The 23,233-nt window shown below is 41.9% G+C and overlaps 1 protein-coding gene across 3 annotated transcripts in view; it reads right to left on the bottom strand.

Moving 5' to 3' along the window:
- Window positions 1-22,955, bottom strand: part of TTC23L (tetratricopeptide repeat domain 23 like) — a 29,511-nt gene extending 6,556 nt beyond the window's left edge. Inside the window, exons 1-9 of one of the 3 annotated variants that reach the window (XM_048850354.2) lie at window positions 22,734-22,955; window positions 21,206-21,318; window positions 20,572-20,761; window positions 13,899-14,022; window positions 7,992-8,142; window positions 6,691-6,816; window positions 6,271-6,448; window positions 3,007-3,115; window positions 648-775 (exon numbers count right to left, since the gene is read on the bottom strand). In XM_048850354.2, coding sequence (XP_048706311.2) covers window positions 648-775; window positions 3,007-3,115; window positions 6,271-6,448; window positions 6,691-6,816; window positions 7,992-8,142; window positions 13,899-14,022; window positions 20,572-20,761; window positions 21,206-21,270 — 1,071 coding nt within the window. In that variant the 5' untranslated portion in view covers window positions 21,271-21,318; window positions 22,734-22,955. The other 2 variants (XM_075128419.1, XM_075128418.1) reach the window with 2 other exon arrangements.
- Window positions 22,956-23,233: the final 278 nt, after the last annotated feature.

The raw sequence follows: 23,233 nt of genomic DNA, 5'->3' as shown, positions 1-23,233 counted from the left end.
TCTCCTCCTAATGGAAACAGCCTGGCAAGGCCCCGAACATTGACTAAGTGCTCAGGCAACACTTAACATGCACTGTTAGGTATATTATTAATAAGATGACCTAGAACTATAGGATGTCCGTACTTTCTCCTCTTGCCTTTAATAGGAGTTTTCTCACTGAGTTGAGTGGGAGCAGGATCGTTATCTCCTGAGGACTTTGACATTGCCAAGCAAGTGAGATGATACATGGCTATGCCAAGCTGCATGAAGATTCCATGTTAGGCAGTGCGGCTATTTGTTTGCTCTTTAGCTCCCCCTTGCCCACACAGACAGAATGACAGAGAGCCATGGATTCTGGGCTGTACTGCCAGTGCGAAGTTGCCTTACAGTCCATGAAGGATCCAGTAGGGGGATCCTCCAGGCGCACAGTGCTGGTGAAGTGGCTCCTATGTTACCCTGCCTTCCTGTGGTAGGTGTAGAAGGGGCAGCCAGCCTACTCCTGCAAACCGCTCATCCCTGGCTGCCATAACATCCCCTTGGAGCTGATGGCACCAGACAGCAATTAAAGGAGGTGTGTTTTTTCTGACACACGCCTGCACATACACATTCTAGATGGCTGCAAGCACTAAGGCATGCAAGTAAGCTTGTAAGCTAGGATTTGGTGTTACCTGGTTTTTCCCTACATGTACAAGCCATTTACTGAATTCCTCAATGGCAGAAAGTGTCAGGGAATCCTTTGCACCCAGTGCTGCCTGATATGCAACCAGACTCTCTGTAAAATACATTTCAGCCGCCCCTAGAAATAAGCACAGTAATTATTACTGACCGACTGGACCCCTTTTAGAACAGGACATCTCAGCTCCAACCCAGGTAACAATCCCATACAAATAGTGGATTTTATTAGTAATTTAACTAGGTGGATATAAAAAAACTGTATCTAGTTTCCCTAAATGCAGAGGGCTAAATTTTGACCCTACTTACATCCCAAGCAACCTCATTGAAGTCTGAAGTTATTTTAATAAGAAAAGGTTAAACAAAATAGTTTTAGTGCACATGAAAACCTACTAGACTGAAGTCTAATTTACCTACAGAACAGGCAAAGCACAGCAGTGTGTGTATGGGCTTCACCACACTGCCCTGCCAGTGGGTCTCAACCTTCCCTTGGAGAGACCACCTGTAAGGGTAACTCAGTTTCCATGGGCATTTGCTCCTGGGACTTTCTGCTGAGACTGCTCTCGAAGGTATTGGGTGGAATGGTAATGCTTGTGCTAGGGACATCTGTTCACTGGGGTCTGGACTCAGACCAGTAAACTCACTTTATGTAGTCTAAAGACCCATGAGTTTCCCATCTCTAGAATGGGGATAATGATGTAAAGGTCTTTGAGCTCTACTGATGAAAAGTACTATACAAAAGCTAGGTCTTTTGATTATTACCTAGCTATAGTAGCATATGAACTGCAAACCTAGATGAGAACTACAACTGTCTAAATGACCACTATCTCCTATAACAAACATTTCTGTTTTTTTTTTAAACTAGGAAAAAAATGGCAAAAAAATTGGCTAATGCAGAGTTGAGGTTGCATGGTGATAGCTCATGCCCTTCCAGAACATTGAATTCAGCAAAACTCAAACTTCTGAAAACCAGGAAATATAGTTAAGGTAGACACTCATGTAACCTTAACTCTGCCCTCTGAGTGATGCCCCACAACACCTATACAAACACAGACTCCCACTCTGCCCCTTTACATAATGGGCAGGTGCTTCCCGCCCTCGCCCTACACTCAAACACTGAGCCTGCTCCCCTGACAAAATACCACACTTGTAAAATTGAACAGCCACTTCATAGCCTTTTACAACACCTTCACACTTGCACACAGGATACCAACTAAACCTGTACTTTCCCCTACCCATCATTACATCCACAGATTGCTGTCATAGCCCATCTCACTACTAACAATACCCATGGCAAGAAGACCCCAGTGCCCTGCTACTGACACAAACTACACAATTCTGTGTTGAAATGATGCAGACTGAAATTTCAAGGTACACACGCACCTCTTTCCATTGAGCTCTGCTGATGACAAACACTATATAAAAGCAAAGTCTTATACTACTGTGGCTAGGTAATACTTAAATCAACTGCAAATCTAGGTGAGAACGTAGGTAGGGACTCAGATACAGATCTCATGATATCACAAATACAGCTCTCCGAAGCTGCTCCAAAATATGCCTCCACCGTTCAAATACAACTACATTTAGCAGAAAGGGAATGCAGCTGGAGTGCATGCGGATAATTCCCAGTGGCTACTGCCAGCACAGTTAAGGTAAAATCTGGACCTGAATCAGGATTTGAATGTAGGTGCAAAGCAAAACCTACACACTTAAGGTAAATGCCAGTGCAACCTTAGCTTGGTATTTCCTGGTTTGAGTTTTGCTGACATTCTGGAAGGGCACCTGATAACCTTAATTCTGCATTAACGAAGTTTTTTGTCATTTAATAAAGCTCTACAGATGCACAGCAAATGTCCATTACTGCATTCCTTACATTCAAAATTCCCACTGAAGTCAATGGAAATGAATTATAATCAATGGCAACTCCCATTAAGGACAGCAGAAAAGGGCATTCACACTGAAAAAAAATATCCAGCAATCCAGGGAATATTGAACACCTGAACTTCCAGGTGCTATTACCTAGAAAATAGTACTTCATCTTCTGCTACATGCAATGGTCCAGATTCTGCTTTGAGACACCTGTGCAACCTCCACTGGCTTCAGTGGGGCTTACATGGGTAAACTGTGGGCAGAACTTGTCCCACTGCAGGTGGAGTGAAGTGCCAGTTCCAGGCAATGATCCCACAAACTTCAAGTGTTGAATATTCCATAGGTCAGCTCATTTTTACTAGTGTGTATATTCCTAAATAGGCTGTGTACATTTTTAGAATCTTCTGGCTCATCTGCCTGTTATAGCGTTACATTAGGCCCTAGAAGGATCATAATTCTGGTACAGTAAACCTCTTCCTTACTCACCAACATGCTGCTGGTCTCCAGTTGCAGCATAAGCTTTGCCCAGCAACAAGCCCATCTGAGCAGCTTCAACACTAAGTTGCTTGTACAAAGCCACGCAAATGGAATGAGCCTAACAAAGATGGAGATTATTTATGCTAAATAAACACTGCATACAAGAACAATAAATAGACTGTCTACAAAGACGGGTATTTTCATAGACAACACCACCTTTGTTGAGTTAGCCACAGGTGCAGAAACAAGGCAACACTCTGGAACAGGAAAATTTCATCAAACAAAGCAGTGTAACTCACAATATTTGAACCAGGACTCAGCATCTCTTTTCCTCAGATTGTGCCTCTCCCCCAAGGAGCACATATTTAAATAAATAAATCTTTATTATTATTAGAGAGAAGTGGAAGCTTCCAACCCACCAGAAGTTAGAGCTATTTGTACCCAGGGTTTTGCTTTGCACCTACATTAAAATTCTGATTCAGGTCCAGATTTAGATTTTAAACATACACAAGTTGGTGGTGTTTGAAGCTGGGTGTCTGGTTTGGATCTGTTTCTAATTTTTATCCTTTGGATCTGTAAAGGTGGGGGTGGTTTATTTAACCAGTGTTAAGTAGTTTAGCATGGTTTCAAAGCAAGCAGCCACTGTTTTGCCTTATGCAGCAGGCAGTGTAAGTCAAGTTCTTCAGTCTTCAGACCCCACAGAGTGTGAGGATCAAAATTCTGCAGAAAGTTGCCATGTGACAATGGTAAAGAATCACAGAAAGAGTCACTTTCTTCTAATTTCATAGAAGGAGCTTTATTAGAATAGGAGAAACTGTATTATCCCTAGTTCTCTCTTTCTCAGGGCTTGTCTTCACTGCAGAGTTAATTTGAGTGTTGCCTCTAACTTGGGTACCGTCCATACATTAAAAACCCTTAACACCAGTGTAGTAGTGTTTTTAACTCAAATTGGCTGGCCCAATGGGGAATAGAGGCTATACCTCAAATTAGCACAACTTGTCAGCAGCTAACACAATCACTCTGTGCAGGTCCAGTGTTTATTGTTTTCCCCAGTGTGGCCATTCTCACTTGAGGTAGGCTAACTCAGAAGGAGTTAATTTTCATGTAGATAGAGAAATATGCCCCTCTGGCTGAAACCTTGAGAGCTAAGAGTTACCAGGTCCAGACACATGCACTGATTGTTGGAGCCTTAGGCGCATGGGATCCCAGTAATGAGTGAGTGCTGAGAGAATGCGGAATTGGTCAATGCTACGTTCGGCTGATGTGGCAACTCAGGGTGTCGGATGCCATCAGGTGGTCAAGGAACATCTACATAGAACGCATCACTGGACATCGGCAATACCAGAAGGGATGAGCTGGAGTGCCGATGAGAAGTGCAGTCAGAAAAGTAACAAATACTTTCCTTATGGAGTGTATTTTCTAAATGGACAACCAACCTAATTCTCAATTACTGAGGGACAATCTCCACTCATTGATATATTTTGCTTTCCACAACCAAATCTCTGTACAACTTTTCATGAGTGATGTACCCAAGTATTTGGATTCTAATATCTAAACTATATTGTTAAATCTATTCACCTAAATTTGGATTATTGCTGATTATGTGCTCTATGTATCATATGACTTTTAAAAAACTAACTTTCTATTTGTGGTTTCAGAGTAGCAGCCGGGTTAGTCTATATCCGCAAAAAGAAAAGGAGTACTAGTGGCACCTAAGAGACTAACAAATTTAGTTGAGCATCCGATGAAGTAAGCTGTAGCTCACAAAAGCTTATGCTTAAATAAATTTGTTAGTCTCTAAGGTGCCACAAGTACTCCTTTCCTTTTTATATTTGTGGATATTCTAAACACTATACCCAGATGTACAGACACTCTTTTCCCAACCTATGTATTATGTAATTATTTTTAACATTAGCTTTAATAACATTTAGGTTAACTCTGCAGGGAAGACTCAGCCTTACTGTGGAGCTGAAGCTTGGGACTTTCCTCATGACTCCCTGGTACATATTTTATATACTCCTTCTCACAGGAACTGAGGCAGAGCAGCAGATGGCAGTGCAACACACAGCTGATTGCTGCTTGCAGCCAGGGTAACCTTAGACTAGCTGAACTACCTCGCTTGGGAAAAAGAGTAGTGGGAAAAAGTTGGATCTATCCAGAGTGACTGGGAACAAGGGTCCGTCAGGTGGAAAACATCTTTGGTGAATTAGCTCTAATTCAACTCTGGATGCAATTTTTAAACTGTGCTATGAGGATTTCTCAGAGGAACCATGTTCTCTTCTGTTCTGTTCAGGTTCTTATGCTGCTCCCATCATTGTCATGTCTGAGTGCTCTAACCCTGCTAACAATGTTTAGCACATATGATTAATGAGCAACATCTCTTATGAAGAATATCATTTAAAATACAGTTCTACTCAAAGTGACTTGGCAAAAATTGCCCCTTCTTATTCAGACCATGTGTCTGTGACTATTCAGAGTCACATCTGCTGACTTTAGTGACAAAATATTCCTTTCAGAGCCCACATAGCAATGGGAAACCAAGCTGGGTTCAAGTCACTGTGCATCATCACCAGAATTGTTTACTAAGCAGCAATTACAGGGCAAATCAGTGACATCTGTACAAACCCACTGACTGTTCTAAGGTTGAACAAGTGTCTCTGTGGACATGATTTCGCATGCAGCATCTTTATTACAGGTGCTGCCCCAGGAGATCCCAGGCTGGGTTCACAGAGCTGGCAGTTAGGGGAAAATCTTTTTTTAATTGTAAACTGAGCACAGTTTGATAAGAAAATAATTGAGACACAAACAGGACGCATGTATGGGAATTTTAGAGAGTCATTTTTTAGAGTAGAACTCTCTAAAGAAATTCCAAGAACAGTTTCTGTAACAATTTGAACATCACTAACTATATATGTTAGTAAAGCTCTTTTAATAAGCACTCAAATTATTTGCTAATGTGGACAGGAATTTCATTAACAAGATTGGGGTAAAATTCACAATTGGGATAAGTGGGTATAACTCCACTGACGTTAATGAAATCTTGCCTGCTTATGTCAGCAATGAGTTTCCTAGTTGCCAATTGTAAGGGGAAAAGTGGCTATTATGGTTCCCTATACCGTGTTCACATCATTGGCTAAGTTTCCTGTTAGGGTTCTTCAGCAGATCCTTGCTAAAGTTAATATCAAACAAATTAGTTAACTTCAATCATAGCAACTAAGAGCTGTGATTTTTAGTGAGTCCTGCTGCTCTAAAAAGATTTATGAGACTTCTTACCTGTAATAAATACGCTATGGCTCTTCCATGGTTTTTCTTCAGTTGTTCACTCTGGGCAATTTTCTGATAAAGATTTATCAGTTCTGGAGCCGTATCGCCTTCAGTTAAAATTACTACATCAACAGCTTTTTCAAAATAACCCGCGGCAAAGTCAAACTTGTTTTGCTGCAAACACGTCCTGAAAGAAAGTGGTGAAAGTTAGGTTCTCTAGTAAAAAGACTATTGTCCATATCAGTGGATGCATGAGACAGGCTCAGAGGCCCTCATCCTGTTTTCCTTGCACACACAAAACTCCCAGGGAAGTCTTTTACCCTTGTACTAATCCATTTTCTGTTACAAAAGAAATAGTAAGGTACCATTTACATAAAAGCCCAAGCACGTGCCCACACACATGGCATTCATTTTGTTTTTTGTGTTTACCTGCCCAATGCAATGACTAAATCTTTCTTAGATATTTTTAATCCCATGATTACTCTCCCATCCAGTTCTTGAAGTTCTTCCATGAGTCTCTCTGCCTTCCGCAGACTGAGATAGGATTCTTTGCCAGTGGAACAGTCAAGGAAAACCACCAAAAATACATGCTAGTAAACAAAGAAAACCATGTAGGTAGAAACTAACCGGAAAAGAACAAGTTGTGCAGGTGTTAGCTTCCAGAACTGTCTTTGCAATATAATCAATACCATTCTGAAGCATATTGTTTTGGATATCCTGACACTCACTTATAGGTAGCTTTGAGTGCGGATGGGAACTCTCAGTTACAGGATGTAGTAAATTACATTATTCATAAAAATCCATTGCTGTCTCCACTTAGAAAGATCTGCAAATGTAGATGGTGTTCTCCAAAACATAGGGGCTGGCCATATTCCATCCTGAAGCATTTACAATTAAAGAGAGAATGAACAAGACAAGATGACAGGGTTTAGAGAGAGCTTGAATATGAAGGAAGGTGGGGAAGCACAAAATGGTTTAAAATTCTTTGCATTGACTTTTCATCTGGGCTTCATGTAGGATTTTTGGCTTGGTGAAGCCTTCCAATGAAATTTCACCACTGTAGAAATCCTAATTTATATAACTTTCTGGAACAAAGCTTCAAAGAGAAATAAAATTATCAGGAACTGAGCACAGCCCTAACATGTAACAACAAAATAAGATTGGTGGGTAAAAGTGTGTAGTGGATGTGCAGAACTGGGAGCCAGTTATCAGATTTTTTTAAGGCCAGAATGGACCATTAAAAAAAAAAAATCTAGTATGACCTCCTGTATAGCACTGGACACAGAATTTCATCCAGTTACTCCTATATTGATCCCAATAACTTGTGTTTGACTGAAACCTATCTTTCAGAAAGACATCCACTCTCAATCTGAAGACTTCAAGTGACAGAATCCACCACCTCTTGTGGTAGTTTGTTCCAATGGTTAATCACCCTGATGGTTAAAAATGTGCCATATTTCTAGTTCCAAGCTTGGCTCTGACATCAACCCCCTCTGTAGTCTCAAGAAAGTCATTTAACCTCTTTGGCCTTGATTTCCCCCCCCTGAAATAAGAACACTTGCCCACCTGTCTCACAGGTATGTTCTACCACTTGATTAATTAGTTATTGTATGGAGCACTTGGGAGAGGAAAAACACTATATGATAAGTACTAATGATTATTATATATTTAATAAACATTCTGTATTAGGCATTTTAATAATTAAGTAGTATTGTCAGATGTAAGGATATTTGTTTTGTGCCAGATGTGCTACGCCCAAGGTATAGTAGATAGTCACAAGAGTTCCTAATATTTCTCTTTTGTCCTCTGGAGGCGTACGAATCCCTGTCAGCATGATACGTTTGGCTGATTCAGCATGCTCTATGGCCTGTGCAGGAAGACCTAGGAGAAGACAATGAATGAGCTTGCTAACAAAAACATCATCAGCAACTTCAAACTGAAAATAAGACCTGAACTATGAGATTCTCTGAAGAGATTCAGTTTAGACAAGGATGAAACTCTAGCTCTACTAAAGCCAAAAGGAAGCTGTGCCATTAACTTTATGAGGTCCAGGATTTCATACCAGATGTATAGGAAAACAATTAGGAGAATTTTAGGGTGGAAAATAATCTCTTAAAGATATTTAACAGATATAATCAATAGCCTTCAGAACAATTATGCAGATGACGATGTTACATGTAGGGAAAACAGGCAGATGAAGGGACCCAGCAGAGTCACAGATGGTACAACATTCCCCAGGTGAAACACCTTTTAAGAGAGTAAGCTTCTGTTTAATCCTTAGTCCTAATGCATCCCTCTTCCCACGCACCATACAATGAAGACAGGTATGTCCAAACCAGCACAGCCCCTTCTCTCCCCTTGGGATGGGTGCAGGACCTTCAGGCAGAAAACAACTGCCTGTTATATATAAAATTATGCAGCAGCCAGGAAAGCAAAGTAGTTTTGAGGATAGTATTTGCATATAGCAGTTTCCAGATTCCATTTCTGTGGGACTGTGGTTTATAAAGTGCCATATTCAAGTCTGGGAAAACACATCAATATACCCAAAAGCAAATCCTCAGCTGAGCTGGAAACAGTTGACCATAGTCCCATTTCAGGGATCTTTGCCACCAATTTTCTCTTTCCACATATCTTCTTTTTCACCACCAGCAAAGGAGAGTAACCAGGATAAAATAGATCCATTGCAAGATGGCTTTCTCTACTCCTTCACAGACTTTTCTTTTGACTACTTATCTCTATAGCGAGCACACATAGGCCCAGGTTTTTAAAGATATTTACATGTTGCTGTGCTCAGTGTGACATTGGCTCCTAAATCCCTTTTGAAAATTAGATCTAGGCTCCTAAATGAGTTAATCATTGCAATGCTGAGCTCAGCAATGCCTAAATACCTTTAAAAATCTGGGTCATAGTGCTTTATACAGGCAATGCATAGAAACATAGAAATAGAAGAATTCCTATCCTGGGTCAGACCAGTGGTTCATCTAGGACCATATCAGCTGCTTTAGAGAAAGATTAAAACTTCTAAAGTAAACAATTATGAATCAACCTGGACATAGGAGAAATTTCTTCCTAAACTCGATCAATTAGTGGCTGGCTTATGACTGTACAAAGATTATTTTAAAAGTTAACGGTAGTGTAATTGGGGACAGTCTCATTATCCATACAAATATCTAATCCTTTTTTTGATTCCCACTAAACTCTTGCCTTCTATTATATCGGGTGGCAATGAGTTCCACAGCTTAATTATGTTATGTAAAAAGTGTTTTCTTGCCTCAGTTTAAATTTTGTTGCTTTTCAATTTCATTGAAAATGAAAATGTCCCCTAGTTTTGGTTTTCGGAGAAGGAACTACTTCTATTTCTATTATCTCCTTTTTCAGATGGGGTGACCAGTACTGAACACAGTATTCCAGGTGAAGGCATATAATTGATTTATATAGTATTGAAATTATGGATTTATAGATTTTTAAAGCCAGAAGGGACCATCATGATAATCTAGTTTGACCTCCTACACAACTCAGACCAAGGAATCTCACCCAATATTTCTTTATCAAGTCTATAACTCCTGTTTGAGCTATAGCATATTTTTAGCTATAATCAGCATTACAATATTTTTAGTATTGTTTTGTATGCCATTCTTAATACATTTTGTTTCCTTTTTTGACAAGCATTGCACATTGAACAGAGGCTTCAGTGGACTATCCACATTTATTTACTACTTTAATTTACACTGTCTTCCGTCTCCCTGGCATGAGTTACATCCCTTAGACACTGATAAAGAGGATGTAAGCAAATACATAAGGGGATCTGTCTGAGAGCAAGGATATCTAATTTTCTGAAATTGTCCTAGGACATTTAGGATTCTGTGATTATGAAACTCAAAGAATTTACTCAGTTTTGATACAAGCACCATTTCTTGTATTTTTTAACATCAATAGCACTCAGAGCATATTAATGCTGACTGTCCTTTAGAGATCTGTGCCCAGGGAATACACTGGTTCATTTTTTAATTCAAACTAAAGGTAGATGGCAGCATTTCTCCAGTTTGCAAATTTCTATAGGTCACTGCAATTATTCTCTCACTCTTAACATATATGTTAGCATAGTTCCATTCCCCAGGCAGAAATATCTTGATGCAATCCAGGAATGCATATGAAACCAGGAAAGCACTGGCTGAAATTTGCTGAGGTCTTCCAGGAGCTAGATTTTTTAATCTGATATGCATAAAAAAAAGTTGAAAACTTGTTTTATAAATCGAACATTTTTTGTGAGTAACAGAGTTAGTAGAAAAATAAGTTGAAGTACACAATCATTTAATCCATAAAATTCCTATTGGAATTTAGGCTTGCAACTCAATGAGCATTATGGAGTATGAACATTTTCTCTTATTTCATTGTTAACTTTGGAAGGTGAAATTATGAAATGAGGAATGTAGCTCCACTTCCATTTTTAAAATGATTTTGTGTCCCTGTTTTCTATTCCCCTTTATTTGTAATCATTGCTATTGCCAGCTCATGGAGTAGACAAGACGACACAACATACGTACACAACATGATTTCAGTTCTTCTTCTGGAAGGTGCCTATCATTATGATATTTCCTACCAAAGAGCTGAAGTTAACTCTCAAACCTTGTTTTGAAACTCAGTGTCCGTCCTACTAATACAGTAGGCTTCCATCCTACTAATAACGAAGCTTTCAGTTGATTCTGAGGAACCATCTTCAAAGCCACATGCACATCCCTACTTAGTGGCCACCGTCCAGTCTATACTCCATGCCTTGATGCTGAATGTGCTAAACTACTCAGTGCAAATCCTCTGGTGATCCATATATTGCTGATCACCTCATTAAGTTAATAGATGCTACTGGATGGGCACAATGGGAAAGGACACCTCAGAATCTAGATGCCCCACTCAAGCCGGAAGTGCTGGAATTTGATTTGTTGTCTTGGTGGAGCTCAGCAACCACCAACCCAAAACTGCCGACCAGTCATGCCAAATCAAGCTGCCAGCCATCTGCTGAATGTGTCAAAGGCCCCAAATTAGACGCATGTAAGACAACAAGTCCATGACAAATGGTGTCAGTTCCATCAGAGAAACAACACTTGGCAACACAGAGTTACTCACAGCCATCAGGTTCAACAATATTCTGAGTAACATTAGGAACAGCCCTGCTGCTGACTATAACAACATATCGCCAGAGTTCTTGAAGTACCTTGGGACTCAGGCTCACCAGTGGTTGGTGCAGTTCTTCACATGAGAGGTCAGTGAAAAGCAACTTCTGAAGACATGGCGAACGTCAGAAGTCGTTGCTCTCCTGAAACTGGGGAAGAGCCACATAATGTTGCAAGCTATTGACTAATATCTCTGTTGTCTGTGCCATTCAAGGTCCTGGAGCATCTCATTCTTCAGCGGATCTTCCCAGAAATGGAGTCAATCAGCGTTAAGCAAGCAGGCTTTCGGAGAGGTCAGAGCACCTGCAATAAAGTGCTCGCTTTGAAAAAATTAATTGAAAACAGTTTTCAGAAAAACCTGAAGACGGGAGCCATATTGCTGGACCAGCATATCACACAGTCTGGCACATGGGACTTTTAATCAAATTATCACGAGCACTCCCAGCATGGGTAGTCAATGTCATTGACCTTGTCCTCTGCAACAGATGTTTCTGAGTGTACATAGGAGTCAGAGTTATTGCGTGGAAAAGACAAACCAATGGTCTGTCCCAAGGCTCTGTGCTGGTACCGATGCTTTTCAACCTGTACATAAATGACCTTACATACACCCAGTCCTGCAGTTTCATATACACAGATGACAGTTGCTTAGGCATCCAAGCATCATTCCAAGAACTTGAAGACACCCTACATGCTGATTTGATTAAGATGGCTGAATACTGTAGCCAGTGGCATTTACAATAAGTGTGACCAAGACAGTTTCCAGTGTGTTCCATCTTTACGAAACCAGAGCAGACCAAGAACTGAATCTTGCTCTCAATGGACATTGCTTGAAACACAGATTCCCACCCAGTCTATCTCGGAGTAACCCTAGATAGATCTTGCATGTATGTTAACCACCTGAGGAAAACTGAGGCCAAGGTGAAGAATTCTAAACAAATTGGCCAGCACTTCATGGGGAATAAATGCTCAAACTCTCCAATCATCAGTTTAGCCCTCTGTTAATCGGCAGCAGAATAATGTGCTCCGGTCTGGGTCCATTCATCTCACATCAAGTTGGTTTACACATAACTACACTGAACCCTCCACATTGAAACTGGGACGATTCGACCCACACCAGTTCCAGGCTTCCTATGTTAAGCAGCATCACTCCTCCACACATCCATCATGAGGATACTACAGCCAGAATGACTGAGAAGATCTGGGCAAGCCTGAGCCTGCCACTATACATAGAACTTTTTGACTACCCACGCTTGTCGCTGAGGCACCCATTGTGGGCCGCTTGCCCTGTCCAGATTTCTCTGTGACATTGATATGAGGTGAAGAATGAAGAATGACATCAGAAACGTCTCTTATAATTGACCAGATCATGTGTGTACCTGGCTTTGATTTGCCAAACTGCTCAGGGGCCCTTCTGAACCGATTTTGAATGGGCTAGGGTCCATGTGCAGACAGCCTTCACTCCACAGGCAGCTGTGGTCAAAGACAGCCAACGTCACACATCACGGACGACTGCCCTCTGACCAGATTTGATGGTGGACTGAGGGCTCTGCGCTTCGCTGATGAAGCTGCCGCAAATTGGGTTGGCAAGCTCTGCCATCCATAAAGAAGTCCTGATTTATGCAATGAGTATGCTATTCCCAACTATAAGACATAGATATGAATGGACAGCTCTCTTACTAACCACCAATCCTCAGCCAAATTCTGCTCTCACATTTATACTTGTGAAACCACTGACTCAGCTTTGGCTCCAATAAACTTACATCAGGGATGAATTTAGCTCACTGATCTCTAGTATTGGGGAAAAAATGAACTATTATGCACTCTGAGGTGAAAATGTGCATGGACCCTTCTACTGATACTAGAATTCTGCTTCTGACACCATCATTGCCCCTGTCTAGTAGTAGCAGATGTCGCGGGCCTTGCAGGTCAGCTTCGCACTGAAGGAGAAATCAGTGATGCATATTCTGGGTATCTCCTAGATATAACTTGCTTTATTACACATATACACCAGTCCTGGAAAAGAGAACACTACAGACAGCACCCAGGCAATCTCTTCTTCCAGAAGACTCAGACAGGCGTTCCCAGGACGTTACTTTGTCTCCAGAATTTTTTCCAAATATAGAAAATAAAGCAGACTGCAAACTCTTATCTGCCAGAGATTCTCTCCAAGGCCAACTTCATAACAAAAGTAACACCATCACTACATTTCTTCATAAAGTAAAAACTTGCTTACACGGTAAAAAGAACTTGTAAGATTCTGTGTAATATCACCATCCGGTGAATCCTACCATAACATGTGCTTTCATTATTAATGGAGCAGTCCTGCAGACACACATGCATGTAAGTAACTTTACTCATCCAGTAGTCCCATTATGGGACAGGCATAAATATTTGCAGGATCAAAGTAGTGAAGCCAGTTTCACTATCTTCCAAGTTTTTTATGTGGGACAATTGAAATTAGATTTTTACCTTGAAGTATTAAATAGCTGTGAGCCAGGTTGGCAAATGCTTGTGCCAGTTGCCAGTGACCGTCTCCATAGATAATTCTAGTAAAAGCCACACATCTAATAAGTTCCCTGTTGGCTTTATATACCTGAAGAACAAAATAGAGTAGAAATTATTTTTGTGTAAGCATCCTGCCCCCAGAGTTTTCTCCAAGCGAGGTGGGGAAGTGTCTACATATTGGTTAGAATAAAACCATGTGTTCTCTGTGCATTTGTTACTAGAATATCACAGCTCTGAATCAGTCTGTTTTATAATTGTAGGGTCAGATTTGCCCCCATCTCCAGAGCATTAACAGGTGAGGGAGAATTTCCCCAGCATAGGGTTGAAATAAGTAGCCCTGCGTTGCCCATATTAGGAGGAAAGGTCAGAAGGGACCATTATGATCGTCTAGTCTGACCTCCTGCACAACGCAGGCCACAGAATCTCACCCACCCACTCCTGTAACAAACTTCTAACCAATGTCTGAACTACTGAAGTCCTGAAATCATGGTTTAAAGACTTCAGGGTGCAGGGAATCCTCCAGCAAGTGACCTGTGCCCCACATTGCAAAGGAAGGCGAAAAACCCCAGCGTCTCTGCCAATCTGCCCTGGAGGAAAATTCCTTCCCGACCCCAAATATGGCGATCAGCTAAACCCTGAGCATGTGGGCAAGGCTCACCAGCCAGACACCCAGGAAACAGTTCTCTGTAGTAACTCAGATCCCACCCCGTCTAACATCCCATCAGAGGCCATTGGGCATATTTACTCCCAATAGTCAAATTAATTGCCACAATTAGGCTATCCCATCATACCATCCCCATCCATAAACTTATCAAGCTTAGTCTTGAAGCCAGATATGTCTTTTGCCCCCACTGCTCCCCTTGGAAGGCTGTTTCAGAACTTCACTCCTCTGATGGTTAGAAACCTTCATATAATTTCAAGTCTAAACTTCCTGATAGCCAGTTTATATCTGTTTGTTCTTGTGTCCACGTTGGTACTGAGCTTAAATAATTCCTCTCCCTCCCTGGTATTTATCCCTCTGATATATTTATAGAGAGCAATCATATCTCCCCTCAGCCTTCTTTTGGTTAGGCTAAACAAGCCAAGTTCTTTGAGTCTCCTTTCATAAGACAGGTTTTCCGTTCCTTCGATCATCTTAGTAGCTCTTCTCTGTACCTGTTCCAGTTTGAATTAATCATTCTTAAACATGGGAGACCAGAACTGCACACAGTATTCCAGATGCGGTCTCACCAGTGCCTTGTATAATGGTACTAACACCTCCTTATCTCTACTGGAAATACCTCGCCTGATGCATCCCAAGACCGCATTAGCTTTTTTTCACGGCCACATCACATTGGCGGCTCAGTCATCCTGTGACCAACCAATACTCCGAGGTCCTTCTCCTCCTCTGTTACTTCCAACTGAGTCCCCAGCTTATAACAAAAATTCTTGTTATTAATCCCTAAATGCATGACCTTGCACTTTTCACTATTAGATTTCATCCTATTACTATTACTCCAGTTTACAAGGTCATCCAGATCTTCCTGTAGGATATCCCGGTCCTTCTCTGTATTGGCAATACCTCACAGCTTTGTGTCATCCGCAAACTTTACTAGCACATTCCCGCTTTTTGTGCCAAGGTCAGTAATAAAAAGATTAAATAAAATTGGTACCAAAACCAATCCCTGAGGAACTCCACTAGTCTCCCCTTTAACCAGTTGCTTATCCACCTTTCAATTTTCATATTGATCCCCATCTTTTCCAATTTAACTAATAATTCCCCTTGTGGAACCATATCAAACGCCTTACTGAAGTCGAGGTAAATTAGATCCACTGCGTTTCCTTTGTCTAAAAAATCTGTTATCTTCTCAAAGAAGGAGATCAGGTTGGTTTGTCATAATCTACCTTTTGTAAAACCATGTTGTATTTTGTCCCAATTACCATTGACCTCAATGTCCTTAACTACTTTCTCCTTCAAAAATTTTCCAAGACCTTGCATACAACAGATGTCAAACTAACAGGCCTGTAGTTACCTGGATCACTTTTTTTACCTTTCTTAAAAATAGGAACTATGTTAGCAATTCTCCAGTCATACGGTACAACCCCTGAGTTTACAGATTGATTAAAAATTCTTGCTAATGGGCTTGCAATTTCATGTGCCAGTTCCTTTAATATTCTTGGATGAAGATTATCTGGGCTCCCCAATTTAGTCCCATTAAGCTTTTCGAGTTTGGCTTCTACCTTGGATGTGGTAATATCTACCTCCATATCCTCATTCCCATTTGTCATCCTGCCATTATCCCTAAGCTTCTCATTAGCTTCATTAAAGACTGAGGCAAAGTATTTGTTTAGATATTGGGCGATGCCTAGATTATCCTTAACCTCTACTCCATCCTCAGTATTTAGCGGTCCCACTTCTTTCTTTGTTTTCTAATTTATATGGCTATAGAACCTTTTACTGTGGGTTTTAATTCCCTTTGCAAGGTCCAACTCTACATGGCTTTTGGCCTTTCTCACTTTATCCCTACATGTTCTGATCTCAATAAGGTAGCTTTCCTTGCTGATCCCGCCCATCTTCCACTCCTTGTAGGTTTTCTGCTCTTTCTTAATCACGTCTCTGAGATGCTTGCTCATCCAACTTGGTCTACAACTCCTGCCTATGAATTTTTTCCCCTTTCTTGGGATGCAGGCTTCTGATAGTTTTTGCAACTTTGACTTGAAGTAATTCCAGGCCTCTCCACCTTTAGATTCACAAGTTCTTCAGTCCAATCCACTTCCCTAACTAATTTCCTTAATTTTTTTAAAGTTAGTCACAGATCTATTTTAATTTATCCTTCCATTTAGTTTGAACTGAATTTGCTCATGATCACTCAAATCAAGGTTGTCCCCTACAACCATTTCTTCTACAAGGTCTTCACTATTCACCAAAACCAAATCTAAAATGGCATCCCTTCTTGTTAGTTCAGCAACTGCTTGGTGAAGGAATCCATCAGCTATCGTATCCAGGAAAATCTGAGCCCTATTGTTATTATTAGCACTTGTCCTCCAGTATATATCTTGGAAGTTAAAGTCTCCCATGATCACACAATTCCCATTAGTATTTACTTCATTAAAAACATTAAAGAGGTCTCTATCCAGATCCAAATCAGACCCCGCTGGTCTATAGCACACCCCAAGCACTATCCCAGGGGAGGCTCTAGTAGCTTTCTTCCCCAATGTGATTTTTGCCCAGACAGACTGTGTCTTATCCATTCCATCACTTCTTATTTCTTTACAGTCTACCTCATCATTGATATACAATGCTACTCCACCACCTTTGCCTTTATTTCTGTCTTTCCTAAACAGCACATACCTTTCAATACCTGTACTCCAGTCATGACTACTATTCCACCATGTTTCTGTTATCCCTATATCATCTGGTTTCATGTCCTGCACCAGTAACTCTAGTTCCTCCATTTTGTTACCTAGGCTCCTCGCACTGATGTACAAACATCTTAATTTTTGCTGTTTGGCTTCACTCACATTCTTTACCCTATTAGGCACAGACATTCTACCACCAGTATCACCTATTAGACTGGTATCTACACTACCCTTCCTCCTTATCTCCATTCTCCTACCCATGGCTGTATCCTTTCTTACTTTGTTTTCTTCCCTCTCAATGTTAAAATCCGGGGTGGAGATTACCTGGACATCTCCCAACCACCTCCCCTCAAATTCCTAATTTAAAGCTCTCTTAAATCAGTTGTGCCAGCCTCCATCCTAGAAGTCTATTTCCCTCCCTATTCAGGTGAAGTCCATCCCGAGAGAACAGTCCTCTGTCCATGAATGCCTCCCAGTGGCCATACATCCCAAAGCCCTCCTTATAGCACCACTGCCTGAGCCATCTGTTGATCATCATAATCTTGTCACACCTTTGTTGCCCTTCTCTAGGAACAGGTAGAATCCCACTGAAGATCATTTGAGCCTCGATTTCCTTAAGTGTCTTCCCCAGCCTGTCATAGTCTCCCTTGATACGTTCCAGCGAGAATCTAGTTGTATCATTTGTTCCCACATGAAGGACAATCAGTGGATTCTTTCCCGCTCCCATTAGGATCCTCTTCAGCCTCAGGTTCACATCCCGTATCTTAGCACCCGGCAGTCAGCACATCCTTCTGTTCTTTGGATCAGCTCTTGTTACAGGCCTGTCTATTCTTCTCAGTAAGGAGTCCCCAATCATGTAGATCTGCCTTTTCCTGGTGAAGGTGCGATTCTCCGGTCTATCCCGTTCCCTCTGGCTGCAAGTCCTCTCGATTCCTATTCTCTCTTGCAATCCTCTGCAACCCATCCTGTATCCTGCTGGGGCTCATATTTAGTGTTATCTCCAATGACTTCCCCTCTTCCTATAGGACTAGCTGCTCTTCTCTTCTTCCTTGCCCTCTCACCTTCAGTGACCACCTGCTGTGCCCCTTCTTCATTTTCCAACTCTGCAAACCTGTTCCTGAGCTCTATTTCTCCTTCACTAGCCCGTCTTTTCTTCTGCCTGGTTCTCTTAGTCACATGCTTCCACTGTCCACTTTCCTCACCCAGCAGTCTCCCCTCAGAGTTCTTTGGTCCTGCTTCCATCTGCAAGCCTGAGTTTTTCCCTTGAGCCTCCTCATGCCTTTGCTCCATATCTGTTCAAACCCCCTTCTAAACTCAACCAGAGTTTCCTCCTGCATCTCCAATCCTCGGATCTTTTCTTCCATCAGCTCTATCAGATGGCACTTCATGCAGACAAAACTCTTTTCAGGTACCCCCTCCAAGATCATGTACATGCCGCAGCTTCTATATCCAGTCATCTTCACTGTGTCTTCAACTGCTTGGGTCGCTATCACTGCTGCCCCTGTATGTCATAGCCTTCCCATCTCAGTCCTGTTAGTCCAGGAAACACAAACCAAACCAAAACACCACCATCCACAGCAAAACAAACCCCCAACGAGTACCACAACACTGCCAGAACACCACGCACTCCCTTCACTAGCCTGTCTGTTCCTCTGCCTGGTTCTCCTAGTCTTCACCTCAAACTCCCCTTGCAAACTCCCACTCAAACTCCCCTCTTTACAGCTCTGTTTGCTGGCTCCTGTGCCGCTGCCTGAGTGGTTAGCTACCTTCATAGGACCTCTAATCAAGAAGCCCCACCCCCAATCAGGGCTCAGCTTCTCTCCCAGTACACTGCCCCTACCAGCCTCTACAAATGCCTTCTCCTCCAACAGAACTCCCACTCACAGTGAGAAAGAGCGAGTAAAGGGATTCCTTTTATTGGAAACAGGCTGGTGGTGGTGGTCTCAGCATAAGGAATGGGCATGTGGAGGAGCTGCAATGAGAGGGAGCCGATGAGGAGATCTTTGCACAGGCAAAGGTGGTGGGAAGGAGCCTCAGTAGCAGGCTAAAAAGATTTTTCAAGATTGCAAATACCATGCGACTATTAATATCCAGGGTTGTTGAGAGTTATCAGAAACATCATGATTGATGACGAACATCCCACCACTGCTATTATTAGGCTCAACATCTATATTTGGGTTCCCAAAAATGCTTGCTAATTCTTTGAATCTTTCCTGCTAGGAACTGTATGACTTGGCTGCTTCCTACAACAGAAATTCCCTACTTGGGAAAAAGATGATCGAAACTTCAGCTTTACTGCAATTAAAATAAAGTAATGCAACAGCTGAACAGCAAACCTACTACCCCTTTGTATGGGTCATTTAAAAATTATGCAGTGGGACCTTGTGATCTGTTAAACGTGGCCTTGAGATACTTCACTTCCTACAGAAGAAATAACTTCACTGCGGGCTGCATGACACAAGAGAACCTCTGACCTCATGGTTATTGGCTTGAGTCAGCCTAAACTGACAGTCACCCAAAATCACTACCCTCCCCTGACTTATAGGTAGCCTATGTGAAATCAAGGAGTCATTCAATCCACTTCCTACCAGACAGAGTGCCTATTGTGGTAGTACAGTCACAGTTTGCCACTCGTGCTACTAGTTTGTGCAGTCTTGACCAAGAGCCGAAGACTAACCTTAACTATTGTTATCCTTCCCTCATAGTCAGGGCTGTAACACACAAGGAAGCTGGAACTACTGCTTCCAGTCACCTGTTATGTTATTTATTATTTGTATTACAGTAGCACCTAAGCCTGAAATCAATCAGCGTTGGGTGCCTAAGTACAGTACCTTTGAGGATCTAGACTTAGAGACTGCAACTGATGCCAAGGCTGCATTGTGCTATGTACTGAACACACATGAGATAATCGCTACCCAAAGAGTTTACAATCTAAATAGACAAGACAGACAAAGGCAGTCTTATTATTCCCACTTCACTGACAGGGAACTGAGATTAAGTGAGATGAAGTGACTTTCCCAAGGCCACAAAGAGTTTGTGGCAGTGTTTGGAATTGACCCCAGATCTCGAGTCCCAGTCTTGTGCATTAACCACATGAGGCCAGCTATCCTTTTACACCGATAAATCATTATAGAATTTCAGTTCTCAGTACTATCAATCTGACACTTTTCCAAGTAACCTCACTGCTTCCACTCTCACACTGTTGGTGATAATGCTGAGGAGTTTCAAACAGAAATGAATAAACAGAGGATTTTTAAAAAGCAACATAAGCAAAAGGGCCAGGTCCAATTCCTGTTACCTCTTTTTCTTTAATGAACTTTTCTGCCATCTTCTGTGCTTGTTCTAATTTCTCATATGGTGCTGGAGCACAGTCAATAGGCAGTGCCTTTTCCCTCATTTTCTTTTCTTCTCCTTCACTATCTCTTGCTGTGCTCTCATTGTTTGTCTCATCCAGATGTTCAGAGACAGTGGTGCTGATTTCCTGGGACCTGATCATAATATATTATAAGGTTGTATTACTGATGATATTTATTTCAGATTCATCTGTTAGTTGTGACACTGCATTTAAACATAAAACTGAGAATAATGCTTAAAAATATAACCATAACAGCAGTGTTACCTTTACCAATTAGGCTACAGCCTATAACCTGGCTATAAGATTTTTTTTTTTTAAACACTTTTCTGTCTGATGGGAGATTATTTTTATTTACAAAACCCTTCTTTTCCCTCTTGGAAAAGAGCTTTACAATAAATTTACAAGAAAACCCATATAGAATGATCAATATGATAAAAGCTCCCTCTTAACTTATAACCCAATAAAACAAAGAGAATGGTTACTACAGTGGGGAAGGGGGGAAAGGTGAAGACTTATAGATAAGGGGCAGACAGTAAAATAAAGATCACCCTTTAAAAAGAAAAGTTTAATAACTTACAAGTGAGAGTCCACAGCACTATGGCTTGAATCTGTAGGGATATATATCGGGCTATCTTGCAACATCTTCTTACCAAGAAATACTATGGAGGTCTGAAATGACTATGCCTAAAACTGTTCAGAAGTAACATGAATGATAAATGTATTTTTTCAAAAAATAAACTGGAACAGAACATCCAATGACCAGTTAACCTATCTCTCTCAGAGTTATCAATGTGCTGATCAAAACTGTCTCACTGTTACCTCATACTTCCTCTAGTGGTAGTATCCATCTGTTCTCTCATCTCTTCATTATATGTTTGCACAGTGCTTAGCACAGTGGAGCCCTGGTTCTACTGCGATGCAAATAAAGCGTAAATAATATTTTTATTTGTATTGCAGTAGTACCTCATCACTCACTGTGCTAGGTGCTGGACAAACAGAACAAGACGACAGGCCCCCTGGCCACAAAGAGCTTCCAATCTAAGTATAAGATGAGCTATGTCTATTTAATAATAATACTGTATCATCTTAGTTCAGGGGAGAGATTATGCATTACAATGAGAATATCCATCAGAAAGTAAAATTAAGAAAAACAACCCCAAATGCTAGAATTTCCAAAGTGTACACACAGTCTATCTAGAAGTGTTTAATTTGCTGACAAGTGATATTTAACTAAATCAAAATTGAATTGAATAGTTCATTTCTGAGTTGATATTCTGGGCCATCCAGGGCTGAGTACACAGTTGACCCTCAACAGTCATACAGAACACTGGAATTTCTTTATATCCTTGTCATCTGGGTGTTGTCTCTCACCTGAACTCTACAGCGGTTAGGTTAAGTCTGAAAACATTTGTAAAGGGCTGCCTGGAGCAGATCTTTACAATTTCCTGGGGTGCATTTGGACCTACAAAGGCCTTTGCTACAGATAGGAGTGAGGAAGAACAAGTGAAAAGTTGTTTTTTGAGTTGCCAGCTTCACCTCCAATCCCAGAAGAGGAAGTCAGGGTTGGGTAGCACATTTCCTAGCCCCCTGGTCACAGGCTGATAGAGGGGCTAATTATGGTCCAAGTGAAGAGTCTCCTAGTCCTCCGTTGATGCCAGGCGCAGAGATTACAGTGGCTTGCGAGTTGCCAAGCCAGCACAGTGATGCCGGGTATGGCGTGGGCCCCCAAAATGAAATAACTGTCAGTGTAGCACAGTGATTTATTTGTGGGGATTGAGGGAGGAACCAAGGGAATTCAACAAACACACAGGGACTTAAGTTGAGCCATTTTGCACTCACATCTCTGCCGCTGCCCTGAATTACAGGCGCTCCCTGGCTCTCAGGGTCCAACCACTTCCCAACGCCGCAGTCTATCCCCCCACCTCTGTATTTTACATTCTGATACGCCAGTCACCTCAGCCCAGAGAACGGGGGGGTCTGAAGGGGGCTTCCTGCTCCCACCCCCCAGCCAGGGGTGTAATCAATAGTCACTGCTCTCACGCTGTAAGCGGAGACAGCTCGTGGAGCACAGCAGAGCAGCAGAAGGTAGAAATCCAGGGCGGTACCTGCTCACTGCACTGGGGATGACGGCCAAGAAGAGCTGTCCCACAACGGAGCAAGGCCTGGGCGCTGCTCTCAGCTGACAGGCTGGTTTGGTCTGCTGCTTCCTCCAGGAAAGGCTCAGTCAGTCCCAGGCAGGTTCTTTTAGTTACATTTCCAATAAGTAAATGAACAGGCTCCTTCCCCAGCTCCTGTACCCTGGGGAGGCCACAACAGAGGCTTTTCTGACAGGCCCCACCCCCACGCGGTTGCCTTGGTGACAGAACACAGGCCCCAGGCTGTAGCCTTGGTGACCGTTCGCATTCCCAGCTCAGAGCAAGTTTTACCAGAATCAAGGGCCCAGTGCCATTCCTGGCTCACCAGCCCTCTCCACTCCTTGGCTGGGTAAAAACAGACTGCGTGGCTCACGCACATGGTCACGGATGGGCTGTCCATTGTGTGTTTGCCTGATTAAAGATTATAGTGTGGCCTGTTTTGGGGCTGTGCGCTGAGCCACGGGGCCTGC

Source organism: Caretta caretta, chromosome 5, assembly GCF_965140235.1.
Source record: "Caretta caretta isolate rCarCar2 chromosome 5, rCarCar1.hap1, whole genome shotgun sequence".
NCBI lineage: Eukaryota > Metazoa > Chordata > Testudines > Cheloniidae > Caretta > Caretta caretta.
This window is presented reverse-complemented; position numbering and strand designations above follow the sequence as displayed.